General features: G+C 40.5%; 1 protein-coding gene across 1 annotated transcript in view; it reads left to right on the forward strand.

Annotated features, from left to right (window-relative positions):
• LOC138825041 (protein inscuteable homolog) overlaps positions 1-12,472 on the forward strand; it is a 98,403-nt gene that overhangs the window by 72,023 nt on the left and 13,908 nt on the right. The window contains exons 7-8 of the mRNA XM_070019393.1: positions 2,904-3,075; positions 7,518-7,696. Coding sequence (XP_069875494.1) covers positions 2,904-3,075; positions 7,518-7,696 — 351 coding nt within the window. The remainder of the gene's footprint in view (positions 1-2,903; positions 3,076-7,517; positions 7,697-12,472) is intronic.

A 12,472-nucleotide genomic window follows, 5' to 3' on the forward strand; every position in this document is an offset into this window, starting at 1 on the left:
ATATATATATATATATATATATATATATATATATAATGACTGTATTTTCCCACTCTTTCTTCTTCCATTCATCTGCCCCACTATCCTTTACCTCCCTCTTCCTGACCACGTTTCTGTTTCTTAGTATTTATTTTGTTAAACTTTTAGTTACTTGTTCAGAGAAGTTACACCATGGCAAACATATCTTGCATATACCATACTTTAGACAGTATGTTTTTATATGTATGAATAGGACCTTGCATACGTTTTCATATGTGTTTATAATTTAGATCTAACTTCCACATAAGAGTGAAAATATGTGTCCTTTGTCCCTGAGTCTGACTTAATACTATTATTAAGTCTATGCATTTTCTTATGACATATTATTCTTCCTGATGGATGAGTAAAATTCATATGTATATATATATATATATATATATTCATATACACACATCACTTTTGTTGAGCCATTCACCTGTTGTAGGACATCTGGGCTGTTTCCATATCTTGGCTGCATTGAATAGAATAGTACAGTAATGAACCTGACTGTGTAAGTATAAGAATATTAGAACTTTCTGACAGAGGCAGAAACTTCTTGAGTAGAATTCTGAGGGGTCAGCAAATAGGAGAAAAAATTTGGCAAATAGGATTGTTTAAAGCTAAAAAATCTGCACAATAAAGGACATAGTTATTAGAGTAAAAAGACAGCTTACAGAATGAGAGGTCTTTGCCAGCTATATTTGACAAAGGCCTGCTACCTAGAATATACAAGGAGCTCAATTCTAAATTCCTAAAGAATCAATAATTTAACTAATATATAATATAAATCATAGAGATTTATATTAGATATTTCTCAGAAGAAATAAAAATGGCCATGAATGGTACATGAAGAAATGTATAGCATCTTTGTCAATAAAGGACATGTGAATCAAAACAACACTAGATTCCATCTCTCTCTAGTAAAGATGGACATCATCCAGAATAAAGACAATAAATGCTGCTGGGGATATGGGAAAAAGGAACTCTATTACACTATTTGTGAGAATGTGAGCTAGTATAACCACTATGGTAGACAGTTTTGAGATTTCTCAAAAAATGAAAAATAGAAGAGTGAGGGAAGGGGTGACATGGTACAAAAGGAAACGTACCCTTTACCTGACTTATGCAACTATTACCCCTCTGTATATCACTTTTGTCATAACAATAAAAATTCTTTTTTTAATATTTTATTGTATTTGTAAACATACTGTACAGAGAGGTTACAATTACATGGGCAGGATAATGCATACAGTTCTTACCAAGCACAATAAAATTTCTTGAAATAAAAATAATTAAACATAGAACTAGCCAATGATCAATGATGCCAGTCTTGGGCATTTATCCAAAAGTTACAAGTTAGGATACAATAAAGACACTGGTACAACCTGTTGATTCTTGATAAGTTTTGAGATCATGTTCCACTCTCAAGAGGAGGTAAGATGTTCTATTAAAACCTATGCCCTTAGCTGGGAAGGTGGCTTAGTGGTAGAGTGCTTGCCTTGCATGCATGAGGTCCTGGGTTCAATTCCTCATCACCACATAAGCAGAAAAAGCCGGGAGTGGTGCTGTGGCTCAAGTGGTAGAGCGCTAGCCTTGAGCTGAAGAGCTAAGGGACAGCACCCAGGCCCAGAGTTCAGGCCCATGACTGACAAAAATAAATAAATAAATAAATAAATAAATAAATAAATAAATAAATAAATAAATAAATAAATAAAACCTATGCCCTGGGGCTGGGAAGGTGGCTCAGTGGAGAGTGCTTGCCTCATATGCATGAGGCCCTGGGTTTGATTCCTCAGTATCACATAAGAAGAAAAAACTGTGGCACTGTAGCTCAAGTGGTAGAGCACTCCCCTTAAGCTGAAGAGCTGAGGGACAGAGCCCAGGCCCAGAGTTCAATTCCCATGACCGGCAAAGAACAAACAAATAAACAAACAAAAGCCTATGCCTTGAAGCAAGACAGATCCATTGGTACAAATTCCAAAGGCAAGACTTATGGAGTTAATCATCTAAGCTAAGTCAACAAACTTTTGTTGCCATTTTCCCTTTTGGAGAATGAGGATAATAATTCTAACCTCAGAGGGTTGTTGTAATGGACCAGTGGTGTAGTCTCATATGTACTCTTCTTAGTTTGGAGCCTGGTACCCTATAAGCACTCACTAACCAGAATCTGTTAGTATCAAAAGGGATCTGACAGGGGCAGAGCTGGAAAATGGAAGTCTTTGTCTGATATTTGTGTACACACCAAGCTTGTATGTCTCTGGGAGAGAGCAAGGTTTTTATAGTAGCAGCTCTTTTTCTATGGGGGAGATGGTGGAGGATAAGATGGGAAAAGAAAAATCGTTGAGCTCAGATTGCTGCTAAAACCAAATATGTGAAGAGGAAGTCAACATTTTGGGGGCATGTCTTCTAGATAAGGCAGTACCTTCTCTATCTCCTTTACTTCCCTCAACATCTTGCTGATGTGTGAGGGAATCATCTCAGAGAGACTAAGTGACTAATGCTAAGTCATAGGGCATTGAAGAAGGAGCCAGAATTAGAGCTCAGGTTGTGATAACTCTAAGAGATTGTCCTTTGTATGACATTTGGCTGTGGCAGATGATTAAGGTTAGGCTCTGGACACCTGGTTTGACATCTGCTATGTAAAAAGGCCAAGAGAGGTTGCTGATCTCTGCTGGAGTCAAAATCAAGGCCCTCTACTTCTCAGTGTAGGTAATTTGGGGGATAGGGACTCATCAAATTGTCTCTAGCTCCACAAGGAGCCTGAGGTATTTTGAGAAGCCACAACTGGCTGTGTGTGGTGGTGGGTTTCTAGGGTTTAATCTTATTACTGTCACAAATGGTGGTACCCTCTCAGGATGCACCAAGCTCTTTCTCTCCCTCTGCAGGTGGATGGTGTTTTGTGCTTAGCTGACATTTTGACCGATGACAGCCACTCAGAGGCCACTCGGGCTGAGGCTGCAGCTGTGGTAGCCCAAGTCACCTCCCCACACCTGGCCTTTACTCAGCACCTCAGTAGCTTCCTGGAGAGCATGGAAGAGATTGTGACAGCCCTTGTCAGTGAGTCACCCTGGGTGGGTGGGACCCTTGGTTGAGAGGACTGCCAAATAGTTGAAGGCCCAAAAGGTCTTCCTGTCTTGCTGTTCACCAAACCCATAATCTATGTAAGTTATCACACTAGCTGAAACACTACCATTATTGGATCAGAGTCAGGATTTAGAGCTTTATTGTCAAGAGAGTGCTATTAAAATGCATGTAGCCATCTGAAAAGCAACTTGAATTGAGTTTGGATTGAGATTAAATGAACTTTTGGAAGGAGTTTAGGATAGGGGATTCTAGGATAGAATTAAATGACCTTTCTGAAGGAGTCTAAGATAAGGGAGTCTAGGGAGGAATGAAGCCCCAAAGATTCTAAGGTCTCAACTATCAAGAATCAGAGCATTAATGACTAGAGAGATGATTTCTACAGCTTATCACAATCTCCAGTGGAAAATCCCACCATTGACATTTCCACATTATGGAGTCATAAAATCATTGATTCTTCTGAAGCCCCTCTATTCAGACATATGTACTCTGGGCCAAAAAACAAACAAAAATCATAGTTTGATGTCTAGAATATATTCTTTTTTTCTGGTTTCCTTGTGATAAATTGCAGAAACTAGAAGGATTTGACTGGATAATAACCCTTAGGAAACTTATTTTTAAAGTCACGTCCTTTCTTTAAAAATACCAGTAGTGCTCTGCTGAGCACTGGTGGCTCATGCCTGTAATCCTAGCTACTTAGGAGGCTGAGTTCTGAGGACTGCAGTTCAAAGCCAGCCTGGGCAGCAAAGTCCATGAGATTCTTCTCTCCAGTTAATTACCAAGAAAGACACAAGTGGAGCTGTGGCTCAGGTGATAGAGTACTAGATTAGAGCATAAAAGCTCAGAGACAGTGCCCAGCTCCTGAGTTTAAGTCCCAGGATGGGTACACATATACTCAAAAAGTATTGGTAGTGACCTGCTTTTAGTTCTATTTCTATCTTTGCCCTCATCTCTATATCTACATCTTAACAAAACTGGATGAAAGAAAACTTAGGGTTCGCTCTTAGAGTCACCATGCCAGGAGATACTAGGAACAGTTTTCACTGAAGGGCAGCAGAGACCACTGGACTAGGAGCTAGAACATTTGCGTTTAGGTTCATCCATTCAGCAAATACCTATTGACTAATGACCCCAGAGGGGCCTTGTTTGGGATTTTGTCATGCACCACATGACATTGTAAGACTGACCTGACAATTTTCCTGATATATACAATAAGAGATCACAGCTACTTTCCTCAAGGGACTTCTAGCTCTTGGATTTTCCATCTGCAAGTACTTTACACATGGGAGATGCTAGTTAAGTTGACTTTATGGATGATTCTGGCCACAGAGACAGTGGCACTCACAGGCTAAGCTAGGATAAATTGTCCTTCCAATCTCCACATTGATTCAAAACCAAGAAACCATGGAAGCCAATTGTAGAGATCCTCAGCTGGAGGGTGCTCAGGAGCCTTAGGCTATAAGAGAAGCTTAGGGCAAGAGAGGTAGAGGAATGATCTTAAGACTCCACAGTAGTTTTAAGATTCACCATGCCAGGAGTCTTGTACCACCGGAGCCTGGCAGGAACAAATGAGTTGAAGAAAGCCCAGAGGAAGACCACAGTAAGAGAATTTGTGTCCTATTTTCAACTGACAAGCAAATGTACTGATGAAAGGAACAGTCACTAATAAACCCCAGTTGGTTGTTGCTATGTAAGAAACACCTAGAACTCAAATTCTAGATTATACTGGAAAATCTCTCAAATGAAAAATACTATCAAATAATAAAGCAAGTGAACCCAAATCTGAATAGTCCAAAATGACCTATATCTATTGCCCTATGTCTACCCATGCTTCCTTGCCCAAGCTGGCTTTCTCTCCAGAAAAGTGAACTATTCTGTTCTTATTTATTTCATACTGGTGAAGATTCATTGTAGAGTCCCCTATGAGATTCAGCAGATGGAATATATCTTCTGGGCAGGAAGCCAGACCTCTTGTTCTTTGGTGGGAAATAGCCCTCCGATTTCTTGCCATTCCCTGGAAACATTTATAAATGAGTCACTGGAATCCTTAATTTAATCTTCCTAACACATCCCAGGTGACTCAGACCATAGTTCAAATAAATGTGCAGCAAAATTAAAAGGCACTTAGATGCTTGTACTAATAATTGCTGTGTCGGCAGCAATGGCAACTGCATGAAAATGAGGGGGAATGTTTGGACCTAGAAGAAGTCTTGCAGCAAAGTGGGCTGTTGAATTCTATAGTCCATACCAAGGCCTGACTATAAAGAAGTTAGACTGGGAGAGGTTGGATGAACCTGGTGGTTCCCTCCAAATCAGGAGATGGGGTGATCATTGGATATGAGGAATCATAGAATTCTTAATTCCTTGGCTATGCTATCGTTCCAGCCCTAGGTGGTTAGATCAAGGTTCTAAGTTGCTTAGTGGAAGACATGTCTGGGCTGTGGAAAACATCGCTGAGCAGTGGTAAGCATTATTTCCTTGATAGACCTAAGTCTGTGGGAGGATAAAGAATGGGTTGAAATAAGAGGCAGCCTGGAACAGAAAAAAGAACAGGAATTTAGGAATCAGGCAAATCTTCTTTTGATCCTAGCCTCCAAAAATTTCCTACTGCACAGAAGACCTCACCAAACAGCTTATCATTTAAACTCTCAGTTCTTTCACTTGTAAAATTTTCATAAACACTAGATTATTATAAGGATTTAAAACATATACAGCACTGTCTGGAAAGAACAGATAACACTCAACAAATGTTACCTGCTGCTGCTAGCTTCTCTGAGACTACAGTACCACATCTGTAAATAGTAATAGTCATTTTCTACTTTGAGGATGTTCAGAATTTAATGTCTCAGTGCAAGATGCACTGCAAATGTTTAACCAATGTTGTTGTCTTATCATTTTTAGATAGTGACCAATAATTGCATTCACTAAAAAGTGCCAAGCAGTACCAGTGGCAATATCAGAACCCTGAAGCACAGACTGTGAAGACCAGAACTTGGTACCAGGATGAATACAGTTCAACTCTGTCTCTTGAGCTTTCTTCCTCTCCTGATGGCTGTTTTCTGACTCATGGCTTTTCCTCCTGTGATTTTATAGCAGAATTGTCAGGAGGAGAGCCCTGGGACTGATGCACATGGATTGGTGATCAAGTTTGAGATGAGAGTCAGAAATCAGGTCCTTTGGGATGGGCCAAGTCCATTGGAAGTTCTGAGGCTCATGGAGATGTGATAGGTGATTGAGGGATAGAAATTGTCCCACTCAAAGACCCTAGTACAAATAAAATAGTAAATAGGGACATATGGTTAGAACTGAGCTGGTGCCAACTACCATTCAGGGAGTGGATGCAAGACTTTCTTGACCAAAAGGAAATACTCAGGCTCTACAGCTAGAAGCTGGAAGGGTAGAGTCTCTGTTTTAACTTTAGCCTCTTTGTTGAGACAGATTTAGTAACAATATAGGGCACATTATTGGGAAGACAAATGAACTGAAAATTCTTTCCTGCTTCACAGCTTTTATACATGCTGTTCTTTTGGCATAGAACAGTCCCTTCTCCAAATATTTCATGACTGTTCCCTTTCCTCCCTTGAGGTCTCAGCTGTAGCATTGTATTAGTAGGGACACATTTCTTATATGTTCCAGTAGATCTCTCTCTCTCTCTCTCTCTCTCTCTCTCTCTCTCTCTCTCTCTCTATATATATATATATATATATATATATATATGTATGTATGTATATATATTATATATACACATATATACATATTATAATTTGCATATATATCAGTTTTTTTCTGTCAGTCATGGGGCTTGAACTTAGGGCCTGAACACTGTCCCTGAGCTCTAGAGTGTTCAAGGCTAGCACTTGACCAATTTGAGCTATAGCACTATTTCCAGTTTTCTAATGGTTAATTGGAGAGAAGAGTGTCACAGACTTTCCTGCCTGGGCTGGTTTTGAACCATGATCCTCAGATATCAGCTTCCTGAATAGCTAGGATGGTATAATTATATATTATATAATAAATATACGTGTGTGTGTGTGTGTGTGTGTGTGTGTGTGTGTGTGTGTGTGTGTGTGTTTCAAGCTCTTTTTCTCTTCTCTAAAATAGAGTATAAATCATCTGACATGGTCAGGACATGATCTAGTTTGTTCATCATCCCATCCCAAGAGAGCAGGGGTCTCTGCCACATGGTGTTCAGTAGTCCCTGTTGGTGGAGCAATGAATAGGAGTCATACAGTAGGTTTCCTCACAGCTCTGCCACCTGTATAGACAGGTACATTTCCCTCCCTAGTAATATTTTTTTATCTATAAAATTGATATTATAGCACCACCCAAATTATCTCCCAGAGCTATGGGAAGCAAAGGAGATCACTGGTGGGAAAGCCCTTGACCTGGAAGCTTTCTTTTTCCCCTTTACCATCCAGAATTGTGCCAAGAGGCCTCATCTGGGGAAGTCTTCCTGCTGGCCTCTGCGGCCCTTGCCAACATCACCTTCTTTGACACAATGGCCTGTGAGGTGCTTCTGCAGCTGAATGCCATTCGCATCCTCTTGGAAGCCTGCAGTGACAAGCAGAGGGTGGACACGCCTTATACCCGGGATCAGGTAAGATGCTCAGGAGGGCCCAGACCACATAGCTGTACATTGGGAGGAAGCTAGAACTCAAGTTTCTTGGGCGGAGGGTTGATTGCATGGCCTGACATCCCATGGTCAGTCCTATTAGTGACTTTTCTGACATACTGAGCCTTGCATTCTGTAGGAGAGTAAAAGAATAATCTCCTAACATCTCTTATTGACTTTGCTGTCTCTTTAGGACTTCCCAAACCACTTTGTTCAGTCAGCCATTACAGGGTCTTTCTCTGTCTCCATTCATATTACCCACTCAGAGGCAGAAAAACCTGAAGCCAGGTCCCGGAACGCCTGTGTTTCAGGCATGTTGATACCTATCTGACATTGCACCATCACTCTGACATTCTGAGATTTTATCCCATCCTGCCCCTATCTACCCTTGGCCTTCTCTCTCCCCATCAACGGTATCATGGTAGTGAAACAGGTTATATATAAAGTCTGAAATGTTGCCAGATACCCAGGTTATAAGTTAGATGATCTCTCTACTCAACCCAGCTCACCCTGCCAGGATATAGTATTCCAGTCCCATCTGTTTCTTACAGACTCCTCTCTTAGCTGAAGTTGTCTCTGTTAATAGTCTATCTGTTTCCCCAGCAGCTTAAGGAAAGGCTTCAGCTCTCTGTAATTGCCTCCTTTTCGGAGAGTCCATACCTCCTAATGAAATGCTGACTGATCTAGGATATACTTACTCCTCCTTATATCTTATATAAAATTCTCCCTAAAGGCATGGACCATGTTCTGTACTTCTCTGGGATTCCTTCAGCATTCTAGTCACACCTCTGGACTTGCCTCTGAGCTAGGCTCTGTTTCTCAGCTTCAGGTATTTTTGAGATCTCTCCTGGGAACTCAGAGATCCTTTCAAGCTTCTCTATTCACAGCTGATGCTTTCTTCTTCAGGCAGTGAATTTTATTGACATCATCTCAACCTCCATCTATTTGAGCTGATAGCCTTGGTGAAGTACCCTAAATTACACACATGAAGGGAAGAAGCAGGATGGTTCTTTATCAGTTGTTTCTTACTCTTAGAATTCGTTGTGGGAAAGGCAGATCTACACAAAGTTCCAATTCAGAGAAAATCTTCTAGTAGGGCAGCATTTGTCAGTGAGTGTCTAGTAATACTGTGCTGATGATCTTTGTTCCATTTTATAGCTAGGAAAAGCTTAAGAGGATGGTCCTCAAATGCTATGGTTGGCAAATAGCATTTCAATTCTAGCCTAACTTAGACCTTGATTATTGGACTTTAAATAGCAGCCATCTCTGGAAATAAAAGGAATGAGGCAGCACAGCTATGGAATCAGAGTATTTGCAGTTCCTGGATGTACTATTTATTCTTTGGGTGAGTTTGAGTAAGTCTACAGCCTCTTGGGTGTGGACTTTTTCATCTATTTTTATGAATTTAATGACAATTACTTTTCTAGGCTTTTGTGAAACTGAGGTAATGTATGCAAGGACTTATTAAAATGTCTAGCTCCAAGTAAGTTCTTAATAAATAGTAAATATCATTCTTTGTCAAACCCAATACTCTAAGAAAGATAAACAAGAATGAATTGTCCAACATCCTCAACCTGGACTTCCAAATCAATGCCTAATATGCTTTCTTTCTTGTTTCATTTGTCACACGGACTTAATAGGGCCCCAGAAAGACAAGGTATGAAAGTGTGAACAGATAAATTGGAGCAACTAGCCTGGCTGATTCCCAAGGGATGGGGCTGGTCTGGAGAGATCGGTCTGTGTTCTTCCTTAATCTCATTGTTTCTTCAACTAGATTCCTCCATTTGCTCGGTCTCACCTATCTAACATGCTTTCGAGGCCCTTCACGTTCACATGTCTCTCCTGTGACTGAGTCTGGTCATATGAGATCCAGAGGTGAAGTTATAACAACAGAGATTTTGGAGCCAGATGACCTGTGTGCAAAGCATGTCTGCTACTATAAATCATGCTATTTAGGACAATTTATCCAAGTCTTTTTCCACTTATGAAATGGGAACGAACAATGCATATTTTACAAAGTTGATATAAAAATTGGAGGTAACAATGCTTGGTAGGAAATGTACTCATTACCTTGCTCATGTAACTGTAGCACCTCAGTATTCTTACAATAAAAAAGTATAAAAAAATTGGATAAACTAGTGAATAGAGGTTCTTGGTACATATCTTGCCATGTAGAGGCTATGCTGAAAATGGCAGTGATGTTGCTTATAATGTTACTGCACACAGCCCTGAGTTGGCACCTGCCCACATCTGGGCAAGTCCTGTGGCTCTACACACCCCTCACTTACTTCTGCTCATGGCCCCCGCTTGAAGCCTCACTGATCCCAAGCAAGAAGAGAGTCCAGGTAGGGAGAGAGAGCAGTCAGGCTATAAGCAGATAGCAATTCTTTCTGCATCTGGAAGCAGAAGTTTTTTCTATCTCTCTGTCTGAGCCAGGCACATCTTCACTGTCCTCAGGATGGCTTCACCTTCTGCCCTGGCTCTGTGCAACCACTTAGCTAGTGAGAGCAGCACCCATTAAAGAAACAAATGGCTCTTCCTATGGCAGAGGGAGGATTAAGGTGATCAGAGGGCTCTCTGTAATGAAGACAAAGAAGATGAATTAGGCTTTGAAGTGCTCTCCACCCCCTAAAATACTTAGGAGATTAAATGCCCCATGAGGCTTCCCGTAATGAATCTGCCAGTGACGCCAATGCTGCACTGAACCTCTTGGGCTTAGATCTGTACTTTGTCCACCTCTGTTTGGACAGTGAGAACCTTTCCATCATCCTAGTAAACAGTGTCTATTTAAATTGTCCAACAGAAGTCTCACAGGACATGCCTAGCCTGTACCCACCCTTTCAGTGTGGACAGTAGTTAAGCACAGCTTAGACTTGGGCTTTTCCTTCCTTTTCTGCTGATCTAGAGTAGATGGTGTGGACTGTAGCTGATATGATCACATATCATGTCAGCCTGTCTTATAAGTCATTTGTATGATCCTGTTTTCATGCCCAGGAGGTGTTTCCTAGGGACTGTGCTTCCTGGGGATCTAGCTATCAGCAGGATGGGAATGAGACTGCCTCTTGACCCTGCCTGTCCATCAGTGGTCAATTGGGATCGAAAGACCTGGTTATCATGTGTAACTCACAACAGTGACCTTCTGAGCATAACTTTCAGGACCTTGTGAAACTGTTTTTACTGCGGAGCTGTGTATGCTTCCCAGGGAAATCCATTGCCTAATTCACATATTAGAATGATCAGATTTTGTGGCATTTCTGGGACTTCACTGTGGATACCATTTAGCAAGAGTCCATTTATCAGAAATGCTAGTTATTAGGGATTGTACTTTGGCTGGTATTTCACAAGGCCTCTATAGTTTATGAAGTAGGGAGATTGGGTCTGGCTGGCACCGTCTTGAATTCATGGTGGGAGAGCATGAAGCCCCCACCTCCCAGGGTAGAGGCATGGCTGAATCCCTGGAGGCAGTGGTAGGGACTTGGATGATAGGTTACTAAACCTCTTAGTCCAGTGCCTGGGGCTCAGTTTCCTGTGACCCTGCCCCTTGACGACCCTATTTAGGGCCTGATCAGCTATGACACTATGCCATGTGAGTCTCCATGTTCGTGTCTGGTCTCCTGTCTGCTGGCTCTTCTCTGGTCACCATGACATCCCAGGTCAGCTCTCCATTGGAGCTGAATTGGTTGGTTGGTATTGTTTTCATTCTTTCTTTCCTTTCTGGCCTTCATGGCTCCGTTTCCTAACAGTATTAAGTGTATTTGCTAGCTTCTTGTCTTTGAGACAGGAGTCTACAATGCAGTGTTGGCCTTTTAAAATTAAGACTCCAGATTCAATTTTTCAAAGTGTGGCTTCTCCATTTTCCTGCCATACAACAATAGAGGCCTTATGGCTACATATAACATAGTAGAAATAACATAACCTGAAATGTTTCCCCCTACTAGTTTTAATGTTTCAGATCTCCCATAAAAGTCTTTTATCCATTTCATTAATTATTGAACAAGGACAAGAGATAGGGATTTATAAGTAGATGTCCAACATTCCCAGCATCATTTGTTGAAGACTCTGTCTTTTCTCCAACATATTTTTTTAATATCTTTGTCAAAAACAATGAGATGATTATTGCAGTATGGATTTATTTCTGGCTCCTGTATTATATTCTACTGCTTTACATAACTGATTCTGTGCCTGCCACTATGCTATATTAGTTACTATGTCTCCATTGTATAATTTGAAGTTAGGAATTATACCTCCAGCTCATGATTTCTTTGGCTATTTAGGAACTTTTATGTTTCTTATAAAATTTTTGGCATTTTTTTCTATTGCTGTGAAGAATATCACTTGAATTTTGATGCAAATCTGTAAATCAGTTTGGTAATATGGCTATTTTCTCATTACTAATCTTGCTGCTCCATGAACAAAGAAAGTTTTTTAAACTTTTAGTATCTTCTTCAATGTCTTTCTTCAGTGTTTTAGCATTTATATTATAGAAGTCTTTTACCTCCTTACTCAGTTTTACTCCTAGGTATTTTTTAGGCTACTGTGAATAGGATTGTTTTATAATACCTATTTATTGTTGGTATATAGAAAACTTCTGATTTTTGTATCTTGTTACTTTGCTGAAACCATCTATCAGATCTAAGACATTTCTATGGAGTGCTTAGAGTTGAATATGAAACAGTGTCAACTGTTTTAAAAGGGATACTATGACTTCTTCCTGTGCACTCTGTGTCCCTTTTATTCTTTCTCTTGCTTTATTGCTCTGGC

Source organism: Dipodomys merriami, unplaced genomic scaffold, assembly GCF_024711535.1.
Source record: "Dipodomys merriami isolate MVZ:Mamm:240054 unplaced genomic scaffold, mDipMer1.0.p SCAF_133, whole genome shotgun sequence".
Taxonomy (NCBI): Eukaryota; Metazoa; Chordata; class Mammalia; order Rodentia; family Heteromyidae; genus Dipodomys; species Dipodomys merriami.